The 18,827-nt window shown below is 43.1% G+C and overlaps 1 protein-coding gene across 10 annotated transcripts in view; it reads left to right on the top strand.

Moving 5' to 3' along the window:
• The window catches only part of CADPS2 (calcium dependent secretion activator 2), a 528,181-nt gene that overhangs the window by 243,657 nt on the left and 265,697 nt on the right, over positions 1 to 18,827 (top strand). For all 10 annotated transcript variants that reach the window (XM_061640133.1, XM_061640131.1, XM_061640132.1 and 7 more), the window contains one exon: positions 3,599 to 3,738. In XM_061640133.1, coding sequence (XP_061496117.1) covers positions 3,599 to 3,738 — 140 coding nt within the window. The remainder of the gene's footprint in view (positions 1 to 3,598; positions 3,739 to 18,827) is intronic.

Genomic DNA, 18,827 nt, shown 5'->3' with positions numbered 1-18,827 from the left:
AGGGAAGGGGGAGGAACTTCCCCCCTTTGGAGCGAAGACGAAACAGAGGAACTGCCAGTGATAAGGTCGCTTAGCAATGGGGAGCCTGAGCCCTCCCTGGACATTCTCACGCCTCCCCCTCTTTCAGGCTCAGAGCAAGAGGGGAAAGAGGGAGGGCTGCTCACAGCCGAAAAGCAGGGAGGCAGTTTACCATCAGCCCCTCCCCTATCCCCCATCCTGGAATCAGAAACTTCAGAAGAAGAGGGGGTGATGCTTCCCCCCTCACCGCGCACACGCAGACAGCTGAAAAGACAGGAGAGAAGAGGGGGAAGGCGGGCAGTACCTGAGGGGCAGTTAAGGAGGAGCGAAAGATTGCGCACCCGTTTGGCCCCTTCTTAAAGAACAGGCGGGAAGAAGTCCCTTGCTCTGTCAACTTTCTCCCAATGCCGCAGGACCTGTATCCCTGTATTGCTTCATGAGAAAACGCAGTCTTTGTTTGGACATTACCCTAATAAAACACGAATTAACTACAGCCGTTGGTCTGGTTCCTGAGTCACATCCTGGGCCTGACAGCAACAAAGCAGCGATTAACGGGAAGAGCAACTGTGCAGTCACTTAGGAGGCACGACCCAGGCAATTTGCAACTGTCAAGAAGAGAGAAGGAACAAGTAGAAGATAAGGCTTGGTGGAAAGCAATAGCAGTTGCAAGTGACAGTCTACCAGGAAAGGAGGGGTGTTTTATAAACTTGGGTATAGCTTTATGTGTTCCCTGTAAACAGGTATATACATACATAGATCCCATTTGCACTATACAATTAAAGCAGTGTCATACCACTTGAAACAATCCTGGCTTCCCCCAAAGACTCCCAGAGACTATAGTTGGTTAAGCAGGGGTGTGGTCATCTGGGGTCCTGGGCGGGGGATCTTAGACCCCTTACTTTTTGGGGAGCCATGTCCCAGCAGGGTCCCTATGTCTCTAGTGTCCTGCAAGCCAATCAGCATGAAAAGGGAGTGTATTAGCCACTGAGAAGTGTCCCAGTGAGTATTGATTTAAGCAAGCTTTTTAGTTCCTACTTCAAAAAGCTAAGGCGTTCTGGATAATGAGACATCTGTAGCTGCAGAAGAAGAGACAGTGAATCCTGATGATAGCATCCCATCTACATCATCAAGCAATTTGGTAGCAGTAGGAGATAAATGCATAGACCCTGAATTGAGTAATTCAAGCAATATCTCTGATAGTAATGAGAAAGGATAGTCAACTGGTAACAGTGACAAAGAAGCACAAAGCAGTACTCAAGCCTGGCCAGATTATTCTATAACTTTAGAATGTTGTATAATCTTAGAAGGGTATGGCTGTAAGGGGTCATAGCTATGACTATTGTGAAGGGGCCCTGCACTTCTGAATTTGCCACTACGCTACTGTTGTTAAGAGTGCTGAGAGTTGTTAGGAGACCCTATTCTCCTCACAGAGCTACAGTTCCCAGAGTTTCCTGGGAAGAGGGATTGATTGCTAAACGAAAGCACCACCTTGGGACTACTGGCAAGCGAACTAGGCACAGGCCAGCACAGTTCGTTCTTTCTCCCTTTTCAACAGCTTGCTTGTGAAAGGAGAGATAACAGCCTGGGCAGCGGCAGCATTGCTGTGTTGGGGTGGGACCCAGAAGCACTGCAGGGTGGGGCAGGGATATGGCAGGGGCTGTAGCCACCTGGCCTAGCACTTTTCCTTACGGCACTGAGCTCTTTAAAAACAAAAATTAAATCCTAGCCTCCACCCTTGTGGACCCTCCCGACCATGTCAGGTTCTGACACTGGGCTGGCAACAGTGTTAGCTTTGTTACAGCTCATTCACATGTGCAAGTCATCACTTGGTCTTGCAGCAATCAAGTTATAAACATGAATTTATGCAAACCAGTCCAGAGTATCTGGAGTGGATAGTGCACTTGAGAATGTTATAGTTATAGAACTGTCTAGATATAGCTTATGTTCTGTTTTCTCTTTCCTAATCGCCTGTGGTTTGATACTGATTAATTTTGTTACACTTAACTCCCTTTGAAATCAAGATCCAACCCACAACGTTTGTTTAATTGGGAATCAGGATCAATATTTATTTATATAGGAAATGTATAAGCTGCTGTTCAGTATAAGGTCCCAAGCATACAAGAGAAATGGCTTATTACCAGCTACAGCACTGCGGTGCATCCTCTTGCATCCTCATAACTAGATTACTGTAATGTGCCGTACATGGGACTTCCCCAGATCTGGAAATCTCAGCTAGTGTAGACTGTTGCCAGCAGAGTATTGACAAGTACTTCGGCATGGAGTCTTGTTTTGTCTATTTTTCAGGATTTGCACTGTGTGCCCTTATGTTACAAGGGCCAGTGTTAACTTTTAAAGCCCTAAACAGCTTGATACGCAGCTAATTGTTGGAGCACTTCCTCCCATATCAGCCTACATGATCCTGTGATCGGTGAAGGAAATGGGACTCCTCAGTGTCCCACTGGTGAGTATTGGTTGTTTAATGATGGCACAGGGCAGGGCCTTCTGTGTTGTGGCAACTTGGTTGCAGTAGTGTAGTGGCAAATTCAGAAATGCAGGGTCCCTTCATGTTAGTCACAGCCATGCCCCCTCCCACCCTTTTTTTTTGCTGCTGGGTTGAGAATGAAATCCTTGTTAATGCCTTGTCCCACAATAACAGATATCCCTAGGAGGCAATCAACATGAAATGGGAGAGTATTAGCCGCTGAGAAGAGTCTTCTCTGTGGCTGACTCACCTTCTTTCACTTTGATTGGCTCCAGTCAGCAGGAAAGACAAGGAAGCATGTTAGAAGACTCTTCTCAGCGGCTAAGACACTCCCCTTTCATGCTAATTGGCTCATAGGATGCTGGTAACATAGGGACCCTGCTCCCCAAAAGTAAAGGGTTTAAGACCTTCTCAGATCCTGGACAACTACACCCCTGCTTGGTTGTGAAACTCTCTCCCCCAGAAGCACAGGTGGCAACATCTTTGTTGGTGTACCGTCACCAAGCAAAAACATATATGTTCTCCCAGGCCTTTGGAGGAAATTAGAAAGGTTTGTCTCTAAGGCCCTGCTGCACCATTTTACTATGGTTGATTAATTACTGTGTTTTTATTTGTTATATGATGTAACCTATATTATGTCAGAAACCACCTTGTATAGAAATTTTCTAAATGAAATAACATAAAATAAATATTTCATATCCTCTTATTTCATTGCTGGCAAAAATTACATCTTGTATAATCTGTTGTTTAAAGCAGGGGTGATATCGGGAGAATGCTGAGTTGCACAATATTGCAGATGCTTGTCACTGAAGGTGTGTTTTTCGGCAGTTGATTCTTGTAATGCCTGTTGAAGCTTTGAATTCACTAATGAATTGCTTTGGTGGAAAACCAGAGCACCTTCACTATCTAATATATGATTTGTTGGAAAATAGACTTGTCTGGTTTGAAGATGCATGTGTTGCAATGAAACAGAAGTCTTAAGACTATAATCCCCTTTTAAACAGAAAAAGTGACAGCTTCTGCTCTAGTCAGAGCTGACAAGCAAATTGGTTAGAAGTTTGTCACTGTGATAAACAGCTTTCACTGTGTTCTTTACAGGTAGTATTGTATCCAACATCCAATAGCTCAAAGTCACCTGAGCTGCATAAAATGATTGTCCCCAAAAACAGCCAAGACTCTGATTTGAGGATAAAGCTGGCAGTGAGGATGGATAAACCACCACACATGAAGCATTGTGGGTGAGTCACTGTCTGTTCTGCAAACAGCAAATTTTTAATTCTATTTTCAGTGTGGATTTTTGGTTTTGTTCATATATAATCTGAAGGAAAAATCAAAGAAGTAATGCAAGTATGATTACATGAAATGTGAGCTTTATTTAAACAAATAATAGCTTTTTGGTTTGAAATGTATAATAAACTCATTTGAGGATCAAAAGCAGTGAGGGAAAACTAATGCATGCAAGAATGAAGGTGCATTGGATTTTTAGAAGACATGCTCTTAAATATTGGCATTACAGTTTCCCTCAAAGTTTTTTAAATATCATTTTTTAAATAGCAGTTGCTCCTGTTTCTTGTGTATGGTTAACTTTTTTAACACGGTTATTTCCTGCTATTATTTTTTAAGCATATATGAGTGAGTTCTTCTCCCCATTCCGTACATCACTCAAAAGGACAAGAGAGGTTTGCTGTTTGATTTCCTTGGCCAGGGTCCAAAGGTCTGCACAACTTGATCTTGAACAGCTGTCTCCCCTAGTGCACTGGCAAACTGCTTTTGAAGCAAAGCAGACTTTGAAAAGCAGATTGTGATATGACCGGAAGTTCTCCCTGTTCAAAGGAGACAAGAATGACTTGAAAGTCCCATTGGGCATGCCCTAAGTTCTTGGGGATGCTTAAAGCAGCTCAGTGGATCCTTGACTTTATCAGGGATGTGGCTGTCGAACTGTCATGAGCTGAAGGAATCTGTGTGTGAATCACTGAACTGCAGGTGGCGGCCTTCTCAATGAAGAACCTTCTGGACTGACTCTGCCCACCCAGGCTCACCACTAGATCTTTTTGGCCATGAAGTACTATCAAGGGCTTCCATTTTACAGCCATGTAGTAGCGGCTGGTGTGGTGGGGCAGAGCCATGGAGCCACCCTCCAGCTCCGGCATCACTGCAGCTTACCTGGCTAGTGCTGGGGCAGGGCACAGCGGTAGTAAAGTCAGGGCTCAGGAACACACTGGTGGAACTCATCCAGTGCTCCTGCCTGTGTGTGTCCGCACAGCCCTGCCCTCACCGCCATCTTGCCCAGTCTCAGCCCCTTCCAGGTAAGCTTCAGTGGTGGTGACAGGGTGGCTCTGCTGCACAGCACAAGCTACTCCAGCAGCTGAGCCTTGCTCAGGCAACAAAGTCTTCCTGAACTCAGGTGTCCTCCTGTATTCGTGGTTGTCCTTCAATCCTGACTTTCTCCAGGCTTGTCCCTTGACCTGCCTCTTACTTTGTCCCTCAGCCTTGCCTTGATTATCACTTCTGACCGCTGGTCTGTCACCCTGCTTCTGGTTCCTGGCTCCTAACTCACCTTAGACTGCTGCCCACGGCCCGGCCTTGACACTAACAAAGCCTTGACAATACTGTTTTCCCACAGTTCGGTATGAATGCCTTCATGGGAAATGGTAATAAAACTCTGCCTGAGAAGGAACAAACAGTTCCATGTGTACCAAAATGGAAAGGTCACTGTATAAATAATTTATGGTGAGATTTTTAAAAATTTATGGAAAAAATACTCTCTTTGAGCCTTCAAGCAATGAGAGTGGTTTTAAATGATTAGAATGTAACTGTTCTGCCTCCAGTCCACAAGGCCCTGCTTTGAGCCCCTTTTTCAACTAGTCTGTATGTTTTCTCATTGAGGCATTTCGAAGGTGACTTCTAAGCCTAATCCAGCATGGTAGCTATGCCAGTAAGGAATAGTAAGCTTCTAAATGCATTTCTTTCAGCCAGCATATACATGTGTTTAGGACTAGAATTCAGGCTTCTTCTTCTTTTTTTACCACTAGTCCCAGTGTGTTGAGGGAGTAGTTAATGCCTCACTATGAGGGGGAGTTACATCCACTGCCTTGAACAAAGCGGTGGTGCATCCCCTCTTGAAGGAGATCCAGAAGTTTTAGAAAGTAATGCCCAGACTCTAATATCCCCTTATCAGGCAACTTGATTGAAAAAGTGGTGGCCACCCAGCTGCAGCTCTGCCTGAAAGAAGCAGATCATCTGGATCCATTTCAATCTGGCTTCAGAGTTTTAGCACTGAAACAGCCGTGAGAGTTTCAGAGAGGAGAGAGTGTGCCCTGTTGCCTCCCCTTGATCTCTCAGGGGCTTTTGACACCATTAACCATGGTGTTCTTTTGGAATACCTCAGGGCAGGGAGAGTTGGAGGTACTGCACTATGGTGGTTCCAATACTACCTAGAGGGTTGTTACCAGAAAGTAATACAAGGAGACTTTTGCTCAGTTCTGTGGCTTTTTTGTTGTGGGGGCTGGCAAGGGTCCATTCTGTCTCCAGTGCTATTCGACATTTATATGAAATCATTGGGAGCTATCATCTGGGGATTTGGAGCATGGTGTCGTTGTAGGGCTCATTCACATGGCAATTTAATATGAGATCGAGGCTGGCTGCATTCCCTTTTAATTTGCAGTGATCACATGACATTTTTTGGAAAGGGAAGGCAAGGCGCTGCATTTCCCTTTAAATGCAAATCAAACCAATCAGCTGAAAATCCGAATAGTAAGGAAAGCTTTGCTGCGTCCCACTCATGTAGTCCCTTATTCCGATGTTTCCTGCTGGGGGGGGTGGATCGTAACTTGCAGATATTCCCCTTTCTCCACCCACTAAACTCCCCATCAACTCCATTTCATTTCCGTCTGCTTAGCCGGCCACTTCCGCAGCTCTAGCCTTCCTTTCCACCCCTTCACTCCCCCCCCGTAACATTAATGCAGGTTTGTGGGTGTGCAAAATGGCAATGTTTATGCCCCCCCCAAGTGCAAGCAAAATAAACATCTGGGTTGTTTCAGGCTGGGAGGAAAAGAACCCAACTTATAGTGTGTGTGTGCATGCACTCACACACACACACACACACACAGAGATCTGTCTGCCTGGAGGGAGAGAACCTGATTTCCCCTTCCTTACATTCCCAGATTTTTAGCTCCCCCTTTCAGCCCAAGGAAGCTCAGTTAACATCCTCCTCTAAACTTTGTTTGTGTAAAATTGCAAAATTGCCGTTGTGGAAATATTATTCATTTAACATTTGATTTTATGTTTGATTGCAAAATAGTAGCTTTAAAAAAAAAACAGATGTGAGAAGAATACCTCAGTTCACTATCAGAAGCAGGAATGAAAGGAGAAGGCTCCCTGTCTCTCTGCCACCTGCAAAAACTACCCTACTTTGCTTTCACTCACTCCCCCCATCAATTTTGGAGGGGCCCCAGGCTGTGGAGAGGCATGTAATTAACAAGAAACAATGAAACTGACAAAAAAAACCCTTCCCCTCTTCAATAGGAAAATTGAGAGAGAAGGGTAGTAATGACTTCGAGATAGCCCAGAGTGCATAACAGCTAACAACTTCGACAGTCTATGTGTCGAGAGGAACCTCTCTATGGTTATCAGTGATGAGCCCTGAACGGAGGGTAAGCACTGTTGAGGCTTACTTCTGAGTAAGTAAGGACCGGGTAGTCACTTGAGGCTGCAGAAGGCACACACACACTCATCCGCGCACACACACACTTCCACTAACAATTGCATTTCATAAATACTTTGAAAAGGGGTGGTTCCCCCCCGCGCTCTTCCTGCTTCAGTGTCCAATTGACAAGAAACAATGGGGGGAAAACCTCCCCTTCTCCACTGGCAATACTCCAGAGGGAGTAAACATGCAGATTTGGGGGCGGGGCCACAAGGAAACAGCGATACTAACCCTTTCCAGAGGAACACCATATGAATTGAAAGTTTAAAAAAAACGTATTGGAAGCTGAGGAGTGTAAACCTTCCAAATCTATCGTGATACCACCCTAGTCAGAGGCAGCATGCTTCTGAAAACCAGTTGCTGGAAGCCTCAGGAGGGGAGAGTGTTCTTGCACTCGGGTCCTGCTTGCGGGCTTCCCCCAGGCACCTGGTTGGCCACTGTGAGAACAGGATGCTGGACTAGATGGGCCACTGGCCTGATCCAGCAGGCTCTTCTTATGTTCTTATGTTCTTATGATAGCAAAAGGTGCGTATCTACTATGAATTTAAGCTCCCGTGTGAACCAGCCCATGCTCTCTCCATTCAGTCTGAAACAAGAGAGTCTGTGCAGGTGTTGGATCAATGCCTGGAGGCAGTGATGAATGAAGGTCAATAAATTGAAGCTGAGCCCTGTTAGGAATGAAGTGCTGTGAGTAGGTGGTTCTCATGTCCAGGAATTAGGTTGACAACCTGTTCTGGGAGAGGTTGCACTCCCCTGAAGTAAACAGGTTCATAGTCTGGTACTCCTGGATTCCAGCCTGTTACTGGAGTCTCAAGTGACTGCTGTGGCTAGATGTGCTTATGCCCATCTTATGCTGGTTTGCAGCTGTGGCCATCCTAGAGTGGGATTGCCTGGCCTTAATTGGCTATGCTTTGATGACTTCCTGTCTGGACTATTGTAATTTGCTCTATGTGGGGCTGCCCTTGAAGATGGTTCAGAGGCTGCAGCCTATGCAGAATGTGACTGCTAGGTTAGTAAGCAGAGCAGCTGATGAGACTATGTGTCACTGGTCCTGAAAGTACTGCACTGGCTGCCAGTGAGCTACCAGATCCAGTTCAAAGTGTTAGTATTAGCGTGCAAAGCCCTAAGCAGCTTGGACATAAGTACCTCAAAGAGTGCATCCCCCAACATCAACCAGTTGGCTTTGATCTATGACAGGGCTTTCTCTGTGGTGGTTCCCCATTTGTGGAATACCCTTCCTGGTGAGGGGCATATGTCTCCCTCATTATTAACATTCAGAAAGAATGTAAAAACATTCCTGTTAACCCCGGCATTTGATAGCAGAAAGATACTGTTCCTAGCAATCTTAACATTTTAGCAGTATTATTACAGTATGAGACTGTTTTACATGTTTTTAAATAGTTTTTAAATATTTTAAATATGTTTTATTTAATGTTTAATAACATTGTTTTAGTGCTCTAATGTTAGCTTCCTTGGGAGGAAGAGCAGGAGAGAAATGTAATAAATGAAACTTTTGCAACTGCATTTATTTTATTTTAACTGATTCAGGCTCAAAGGATGCTTTGCAAAAACCAACTTTTCCATGTTAGTTCTCTTGGCTTCAAGCAGGATAACAGATAGCTTTTCAAGCACTTAATGTCACTGAACATCAGTGCAGCTTGAATATCTAAAATACAGAAGAACTCTGAAATACATTTAGACTAACTGTCAATATTAATCCCTAGGCACCTGTATCCACAGAACAGATAAACAGAAGTACTAATTTTAACTGATTTAAGGTTAAGTGCAGTGCCTGGCTTAAAACAGAGTTGATCTTGGACTTCAGGTAGTTCACAGTAACATGCATGTATGTTGCTCAAATGTATGGTGTTGCATGTTCTCTAATGCTGATTGTATGAGTTGTCAACTTAAGAGGAACACATACTTATTGAATGGGTTCCTTCTAACATGTGTATTTGCATCTTGACTTTAACAAATGTCTGACTGTAAGTAATATTTCTCCCTGAAAAATAAGTTTGGATGAGTTATGTTTTAGCATAGCCTAGTGGCTGAGAGCATGTATTGCATTATCACACCAAAACATATTTGTAAAATTCTTTAAAACTGTTAAATAAAACTCAGTGAATAATACTGAATTATTGACAAGTGATAAGACAAACAAGAAAGTAAAGGGCAAACCTTCTTTATAATTCTTTATAAGCCTAGAGAAGAGAAGACTGAGGGGAGATATGATAGCACTCTTCAAGTACATGAAAGGTTGTCACACAGAAGAGGGACAGGATTTCTTCTCGATTGTCCCAGAGTGCAGGACATGGAATAATGGGCTCAAGTTGCAGGAAGCCAGATTTCGACTGGACATCAGGAAAAATGTCCTAACTGTTAGAGCCATACAACAATGGAACCAATTACCTAGAGAGGTGTGGGCTCTCCGACACTGGAGGGATTCAAGAGGCAGCTGGACAGCCATCTGTCAGGAATGCTTTGATTTGGATTCCTGCATTGAACATTATGGCCTTATAGGCCCCTTCCAATTCTACTATTCTATGATCTATATACTGTAGGCCAGGTATGAGAAACCTTTGGCCCATCAGATGTTGGTGAATTACAGCTACCATCAGCCCCAGCAAGCATGGCCCATGAGCAAGGATGATGGGTGTTGTCATTCAGCAACATTTGGAGGGCCAAAGGTTCCTCACGCCTGGTATAGACTATACTGATTATATAGGATGGCATTCAATGAAATACTTACACTAGTGCAACGGGATTTCCCCCCTCTTCTCCACCACACGCACCCTGTGCTTTCCCCAAATGTGCTCTGGAGGGTTGGGGTGCCTCCAGAACAAATTTAAGAGATGTACCAGGGGGAGGAGAGACAAGAGAATGTCCTGTTGCACAGGGAGACTTACTTGCTTTGATGGAATGTTCACCTTAGCGCTGCATTGAATACAACCCATAGGCTCTAAGAAAGTTCAGTCATTTACAAGGGGAACATCTACAGCTAACACATAATCAGCATGGACTTCAATGCACAGCAATCTTCAGAGCAAGTGGTGACAAAACTTCTAAAATCACCCTTATTTAATGTGGTATTAAAGGGGAAAATTGTAAGGCAGTAAAAGGGTTGTGAGGTGTCTGCCCTTAGATGGAGATGGGTATGTATCACATGTTAGTCATTTGCAGAGCTTGGAAAAGTTACTTTTTTGAACTACAACTCCCATCAGCCTCAACCAGCATGGTCATTTGTCAGTGTAAACATTATAAGGCAAGTTTCTGTGTTCTGTTTACTTATAGTTAAGATAAATTAAGAACATAAGAACATAAGAGCCTGCTGGATCAGGCCAGTGGCCCATCTAGTCCAGCATCCTGTTCTCAAAGTGGCCAACCCGGTGCCTGGGGGAAGCCCGCAAGTAGGACCCGAGTGCAAGAACACTCTCCCCTCCTGAGGCTTCCGGCAACTGGTTTTTAGAAGCATGCTACCTCTGACTAGGGTGGCAGAGCACAACCATCACGGCTAGTAGCCATTGATAGCCCTGTCCTCCATGAATTTGTCTAATCTTCTTTTAAAGCCATCCAAGCTGGTGGCCATTACTGCATCTTGTGGGAGCAAATTCCATAGTTTAACTATGCGCTGAGTAAAGAAGTACTTCCTTTTGTCTGTCCTATTCAGCTTCTTTGAATGTCCACGAGTTCTAGTATTATGAGAGGGAGAAAAACTTTTCTCTATCCACTTTCTCAATGCCATCCATAATTTTATACACTTCTATCATGTCTCCTCTGACCCGCCTTTTCTCTAAACTAAAAAGCCCCAAATGCTGCAACCTTTCCTCGTAAGGGAGTCGCTCCATCCCCTTGATCATTCTGGTTGCCCTCTTCTGAACCTTTTCCAACTCTATAATACCCTTTTTGAGATGAGGCGACCAGAACTGTACACAGTATTCCAAATGCGGCCGCACCATAGATTTATACAACGTCATTATATCGGCTGTTTTATTTTCAATACCTTTCCTAATTATCGCTAGCATGGAATTTGCCTTTTTCACAGCTGCCGCACACTGGGTCGACATTTTCATCGTGCTGTCCACTACAACCCCGAGGTCTCTCTCCTGGTCGGTCACCGCCAGTTCAGACCCCATGAGCGTATATGTGAAATGAAGATTTTTTGCTCCAATATGCATAATTTTACACTTGTTTATATTGAATTGCATTTGCCATTTGTTTTAGGATGGAAAATTGGTGAGAAGAGCCCAAGGGACCATTCTTCTTCCATCCACTTTAATGAATTAGTTTTGTTTTTTTATTATTATAAAGCAAAATAAGTCACAATATGAGACATTAGTAGAAACAAAATGAACCATGAAGCTGTAAAACGAGTAGACCGATAAATAATGGTTAATGGTGCTATTGGAGCATCTGCAAACCCAATCCAATATTGAGCAAGGCCTTCACACAGAACACCTGATTGTAGAGGAACATAGAAAGCTGCCTGATATCAAAGTCAGACCATTGGTCCATCTAGCTTAACATTGTCTTCCAGATGATGATGTACTCCAAACCCCATCAGCCCTGGGAGTCGGGGATGATGGGAGTTGCATTCCAAAAACATCTGGAGGGCCACAGGTACCCAGTCTACACTGACTGGTATCAACTGTCTGAGGTTCCAGACAGGAATCTTTCTCAGCCCTACTTTTGAGATGCCAGGGACTGAACGTGGGACATTCTGCATGCAAAGCATGTGCACTACCTCTGAGCTACAGTCCTTTTCCATGTTGACTGATTGATTATTTTTTTTAATTAAATTTATATCCCACCCTTCCAGTATGAGCCCAGGATGGCAAACAAAAACACTAAAAACGCTCTGAAACATTTTAAAAACAGACTTTAAAATATATTAAAACAAAACATCTTTTAAAATATCTTTTTAAAAGCATCTTAAAAATCAATTCCAACACAGACTGATAATGATAGTTTCTCATTTCTTTGTTCTGACATCAGACTACTCAGCCAGACAACTCTCAAAATCAGCCATTGGGGAAAAGGGTTTTTTCCTGTTACTCTGAAAGCCTGTTTCTGATAAATCTGTACATTTGGAAGGTTGTTTGCTGTTTAAAGCGTATACCCTGTTCTTCATCAAAAGACACTGAAGTGGGTTACAGCAATAAAGCACACAAATAAGATAACACAGTGAAACAATGCAAGGTAAGGTAAGTTTGTAACATAACTCCGAAATCACCTAGTACGTTTTCCTGCCAGCTTGTTTCCTGCTGTATTTTGAATCTCCTCTAGATATAAATTGGTTTTTGGAATTTTCTATCCCTGCTCAATCCTTCCATGTTGATTCTTATGTTTCAATTGTAGCGCGCCATGACGTGGAAATAGGCAAAGGTTTAATAGATAAAAACATCTATTATACTTGTTACAAGTTGTGTACAAGTAGTGCCTTAAATTATTCTAAATATTTTTTTCCCACAAAAAAGTGGATGGTATTTCAACCTTCATGTATTCTTCATTTGACAAAATGAATAGATTGAGTTTACCAAAAAGAAGAATAAAATTAGAAAATAATTAGAAAATTTGAATGGCATACCAAGTGACAAATAGAAATGTTATTAATGAGTGACTGGATAATGGATGATGAGGTTAAATGCAAAAGGGTTAGGAAAGAAAGATGAAGAATACTTCCCGTTGCTAGATCCTTAGAGAACAGGTTATAGCAATGAGCTTGATTTTAATGATTTTTGCAGTAATTGCTAGTAAAGGGATCTTGGAGACCTTTGTAACAAGTTGCAGCCATTTTAATTGCAGAGAGAAGCTGAGAGGTTTTTAATTGCCAAAAGAGATATTACTAAATTGAGGTATCACTTTGCATTCATTTCAGAGTAATTAGTCTGAATTATTTGCAAAACTTGGGAGAAATCAGGTCCAAATTCAACTTTATTTAATCACAATTTGGGCTAATGTTCTACACAGACATGCAGTTGAAAGTCCTCTTTATTTCAGTTGGATTATTATATGTTAATGGGTTTGTATAGTAGGTTATAGCCTAAACAATAATAAATTAATGTTTTTAATCATTGTTTTTATTTTTTATTTTTTTTATTTGCAAATTTACCAAAGGGATTGCATAATAATCCTATGATCCGTTAGTGTTTAACTCCATTGACTTCAGTGGAAATAGACTCTCCTGACTCATCAGCATTTCTGAATCAGTTGTTGCTGAAAAACTCTGAATTGGGTCCTTCCAGTTAAAATAATTTATTGGTTATGACACTTTTATGCATTCATAAACACTGCAACAGAACTTTTTTCCTAGAACAATTTCAATGCAGTTGCATTTATTTTTATTGACTTTTTTTCCAGGCTGTAGTAGGAGACAAACTATTTCAGAATGTTCAAGTATTTTATAAATAAGGATGATAAAGTTCTCCCAGGGAAGCAGGAGTGTATTTTATATCCTTTGTCAGGAGGCAGAGGCCATCAAACAAACCGCACCTAGCAGCTGGGTAGTTTGGTCTCTAGATAGCTCTATAAAGGCACTACAGACATTATGAGTGTTGTATCCAAGAGTGGTATTCAGTGCTAGCCCTACTCAGAGTAGGCCTCTATAGTCTGTACTAATTTAGGTTCATTAATTTCAGTGGCTTTGTTCTAAGTTCCTACTGAGGAGTTAGTTGAGTACAACCCTGAAATGTTTATCTGCTTTTTATATTTCCTGTTCCTGGCAATCCGGAGATCACTGGACATAACTGTGTTTCTGGAGTGTTTTAAATTATTTTTAGAATGCTTTTCTTTTTGTTGTTAACCTGTTTTGTTGTGTTTGCCACCCTGGGCTCCTTTGGGAGTAAGGGTGGGATATAAATTCAGTCGATTAGTGCTAATATGTAGACACCTTCTCTATTTCCTTATGGGATGCTCATATACAGGCTTCCTGCCCATGGATCAGGAGGCTTTCCTGTCTTATCTACCCTTGTCTCTTGCTCCCTGTAGATGAGGGATAGTGCAAGAGCCATCAGCAGAAGCTGGACCATGCCAAAATGCCAAGGTATAGCTGGAGGAACCTATGAAGCTTCCTTATACTAGGACCATTGCTCCATCCAGCTCAATTTTGTCTACAATGTCTGGCAGCAGCTCAGGGCTCACTCCTGGTCCTACCGGGATATGTTGGAGATGGGACTTCTGCATGCAAGGCAGACTCTCTACCACTGAGCTACGACGCTCCCCCTGAGTTGTCTGCCTTCCAGCAGCTGTGACTGTTTTTAGGGCCAGGCCTCTTGGGGGAAAAGGAGCTGAAGACATGATACAATAGGCCTTTTTTCTCTTCATTCCCCACCTTTTCCTCCAGGCCAGGCACAACAGTGGCACAGGAGAAACGGACAGAGTGGTCTCACTCTCCTTATGTCTTACATTCTCTCCTGGGCCAAGGGAGAGTCAAGTGTGCAGCCCGACATGCATTCTCTCGGCCGTAGTGAGCAGCATGGCTCATGACAGGGGAGCATCAGCAGATACCCACTCAGAGGACCCTGCCTCAACATTGAGTTGGAGGTAGATCCCAGTTTGTTAGGTGTAGACAGGGGTAGAGTTGCGGGGGGAAGCCCTAGGGGTCCACGCACAATGCCTTTCTTCAGATCCTGGGGCACAGGGGGTACCAGACAGTTCCAACTCCTCCAATGGATTAGGAAGTGGCTGATTTAAAAGGTTAAAAAACAGTCCCTGTGGAGCTTCACAAGCAGGATGGGGCATTCTCTGCAAAGCCAGTCTTGCTCCCAATCTACTCACAGGAAGTCCGTTAAGGGACATAGTGAGTGTAAGCATCAAGGCCACCTCAAGGACCATGGCAGACACAAGCATAGCAGAAGGGAGTGCAGTACCTCTTGTGGCATTAGATCCATGCCCTGGTTCCTCTGCATCTGGGCAAGAGGCCAACTCCTTCTTGACACAAGGCCTTGGATCACCATCTCTCATGAGTTCTCTCTCCCTGACCAAATCAAAGACATTTCTCTCCTCCTCATAAGCAAGACAAGGAGGAATTCATTCAACCTGAGATTCATCTGGATCACCTGCTTCCAACTGAGTTCCCCCCCCCAAGGTTTAGATAGGGAAGTCAATCCTTGCACATCATCCAGGGTGATAAAATGCATGCGGACCCTCCACAAGTAAAGAAGGCACCCATCTTCAGACTTCTGCCTTCCACAAATTGGCATATGACAGGAACAGTGACAGAGGGGTGCAGAGCTAGCACAATTGTCCCCAGTACGTCTTGAGATGCTCAAGGATTGGCTTAAGATTGCTTTGTCAGCTGCTTTCCTGTGTAGGTCTCTGGATGCAATCCAGCTCTGCTCAAGAGCCATGGCTTCCAACTTAGTAGCGGATATCAATATGTGGCTGCCTACCTGGAACATGGATACACAGTCACAGTTGTGCCTGGTTGCCACCCCTTTCACAGACTCTTTGAGGAAATTGCTAGTTTCCACATTAGTGGAGACCACCAAGGGCAATGTAAAAGTCCTTCTGATCACTAAGGAGGAAGAGGAACAGGAAGATGACAAGGAGATCCAACTCTACAGCCCTTTTGGGGTTCTCAGTCCTCCTTCAGTGCCAGGGAGACAAGAAGGCACAAGTTCACATGGTCAAGCAGCAAAATCTGAGGCAAAAACTCTTCACAATCTGGAAGTTCTTCACCTTTCTTCAGAGGAAACAAAAAGGTGAGCTGCACCTAGTGTAAGACCAGCTTATATAATAAAGCCAAAAAGACTGCACAAGTGGATAGAGCTTCCAATGTAGTTTGAGAAGACTCTTAATGAAATGTAATGCTTATTTTGCATACCAAAAAAAAGGGCTTGGGGCAAGCTTTCTATTGCTGTACACTTATGCAGACTCTGCTGGGGAAAAATCTGGATGGGTATCTGAGAGAGGATCAACTATCATGTTATGAGTCTTGTGATGCTGCTTTGAATAGTAGTCATGACAGATAACTGGGTGAGGCACTTCCCATAGACTGTCATGTTCGTTCTGTGAGGGATGTTGCAGCCTATGCAAGTAGTAATACAAGACCACCTCCTGTCAAACTGCTAAGCCCCACCCCTTTTGAGGTTGATTGATGACATCAGCGGAAGTCCCGCCCCTGGAAATCTCACCCCTCTATTGCCGGTTCCCCTGATGACCTCACTGGGTATCCTGTCCCCCAGAAGCCCCTTCCCTCATTTCCTACCCCTGAAATGGTAGTCATGTGACCCCCCCATAAGCACATGCCCCCCACTGGACCAATGGGTGTATTTTTACTCAAAATGGGGTCCTGGATTGGTCTCTATAGGGGCATGTGACCCCTCTATGAGCACGTGGTCTCCAGGGGACCAATCTGAAGAGGTTTAAAAGTCTTAGGTCAAAGCAGGGTGTCAGAAATGGACCCCAAGGAGGTCCATTTCTGACACCCTCTCCAGATCAGCCCAATAGGGATAAGTAACCCCTCTACAGCTACATCACCCAATAGGGTGAGGTTTTGAAGGCCTAACCAATGAGGAGAGGGGACAGAGAGATCTGGTACAGAAGTGCATTTTGCATGCCCAGACACACTGAGGATTGAACATGGAACCAGCCAGCACCTCTTTGAGTCCTACTAAATTAACTACACCACCACCAATAGAGACCTAACCCTCGAAAGCTCTTTATTAGCACAAGTTCTAATGAAGATAAATGTTTTTCAGCAACTAAACTGCTAAAAGAGGAAGAGAACAGCCAAATGTGGAGCAGCATGTTGGAGACCATTGCAACAGATAACACTGTAATGCCGGTAAGCTTTTATGTGTAAACTACTTGCATGAAGAGCTGCAAAATATAGGAGGGGAAAAATGTGAAAACATGTCCTTACTTTTCTAGGGGTCTTCAGTAACTGAAAACTCTGCTGAAGCTAATTCCCTGCCATGTCCATCTACCCTGTGGAAGATGGCATCAATAGGAAACATTCAAATACAGGTTTGTAGAGGGATTATTTTCATGATGTATTATAAAAACAAAGAAAAGTCTGTGTTTGATTTTTTCTAAATCTTTTTTTAGGACTCTGCAGATCTATCAACAAATCATCCCAACCATCTCATCCTTAGAAGCATTCTAGGCATTCAAACCAATGAAACAGACAATATTTTACCAAAAAAATGGAAGGCAGCAATGAAATGCATTGTCAGAGCAGCTGTGTATGCCATTGTGAAGCACTGTTTAATGCAAAATATGTATGAAGCTTGTGTGGGTTGCATAATTCAGGCCCCAGGTCAAAATTCACATGAATGTCTGTACTGGACAAAGCCTGTCCTTTCTAGAATGTTGAGAATTATATGTGGAAAAATCTGTTTTAAAAGTGTGCTTCATGTTGTTATCTTAACAGCTTACAGTCTGAATTGTCTTGTAACACAAGAAAATGTTGATGAAGTATTAAATCTGGTGACCAAAGTAGGCTGTTCCCAGACGTCTGTTAAAGTTGTTGAAAAGATACTGAGAAACACTGACCAGTCATATCTAAGCCACATTTTAAGTGTTATTAAGAACAGAAGTTACAAAACTTTTCTTACATCTCTCAATGAAACTTCTGAATAAAACGCTCTATTTGGAAACATAGTGTCTTTTTCTTTTTTTTAAAATAAAGATGTAAATACATGACTCCACCAATGGAACACCCGAATGATTAAATTAGGACTGGTCTTATGGGGGTGTGAGCTAATCATTCTCACCATTCTGTCTTTAATGCCAAAAGTAAATAAAATATAATGGATGCTGACCATGAGCAGCTTCCTAGGATTTAAACCTATCTGGATAGCTTCTCCTAGGCCTTAATTCAATCAGGGGAGATTACAGTTTAAACAGAATAAATGTACAGGCTCTTTTACATTAAATAAAAACATAGGTTCCCAGTACCCAATAACACACATTATATTGAAGAGGATACTGTAAATGAGATTGTTATGAACATTCTCAGAATAAATGTACAGGATCTGTTTTTTTTTATTTCCCATTAGGTAAATCTTTGAAAAAACTAAAATATAGGGTTACTTGAGATCTAAAGCAGCCCCCCCTCCATGCAGCATGCCTGTAAGAAGTAGGGTTTTTATACTGTATAATCTAAATGAACTGTGTTAAATACAGGGTTACCAGAGAGCTACAGCTAAAGCAGCCCCCCCCCGCAACAAAAAAGTGCCCCGGTAGGATGACTTGCATTTTTTGATCCTCAAGGAAAGCAGGGGAAGAAATTTATTTATTTATTTATTTATTAAATTTATTAGTCGCCCATCTGGCTGGTTGTCCAGCCACTCTGGGTGACGTACAAGATAAAAAACAATACATTAAAACGTTAAAATTTAAAACCATAACAGTAAAAACCTAACCCACCCCAAAAGCCTGCCTGAAGAGCCAGGTCTTCAAGGCCTGGCGGAAGCTCATCATAGAAGGGGCATGGCAGAGATCATTTGGGAGAGAGTTCCACAGGGTGGGGGCCACTATTGAAAAAGCCCTCTCTCTAATCCTCACCAGTCTAGCTGTTTTAACTGGTGGGATTGAGAGGTCTTCTGAGGCTGATCTTGTTGAGCGGCATCCCTGACGATGCTGGAGGCGCTCCTTCAGATAGACTGGGCTAAAACCGTG

The sequence above is a fragment of the Rhineura floridana genome, chromosome 8, assembly GCF_030035675.1.
Source record: "Rhineura floridana isolate rRhiFlo1 chromosome 8, rRhiFlo1.hap2, whole genome shotgun sequence".
Lineage (NCBI taxonomy): Eukaryota > Metazoa > Chordata > Lepidosauria > Squamata > Rhineuridae > Rhineura > Rhineura floridana.
Note: the sequence above shows the minus strand (reverse complement) of the source record. Positions and strands in the feature narration are given on the sequence as shown.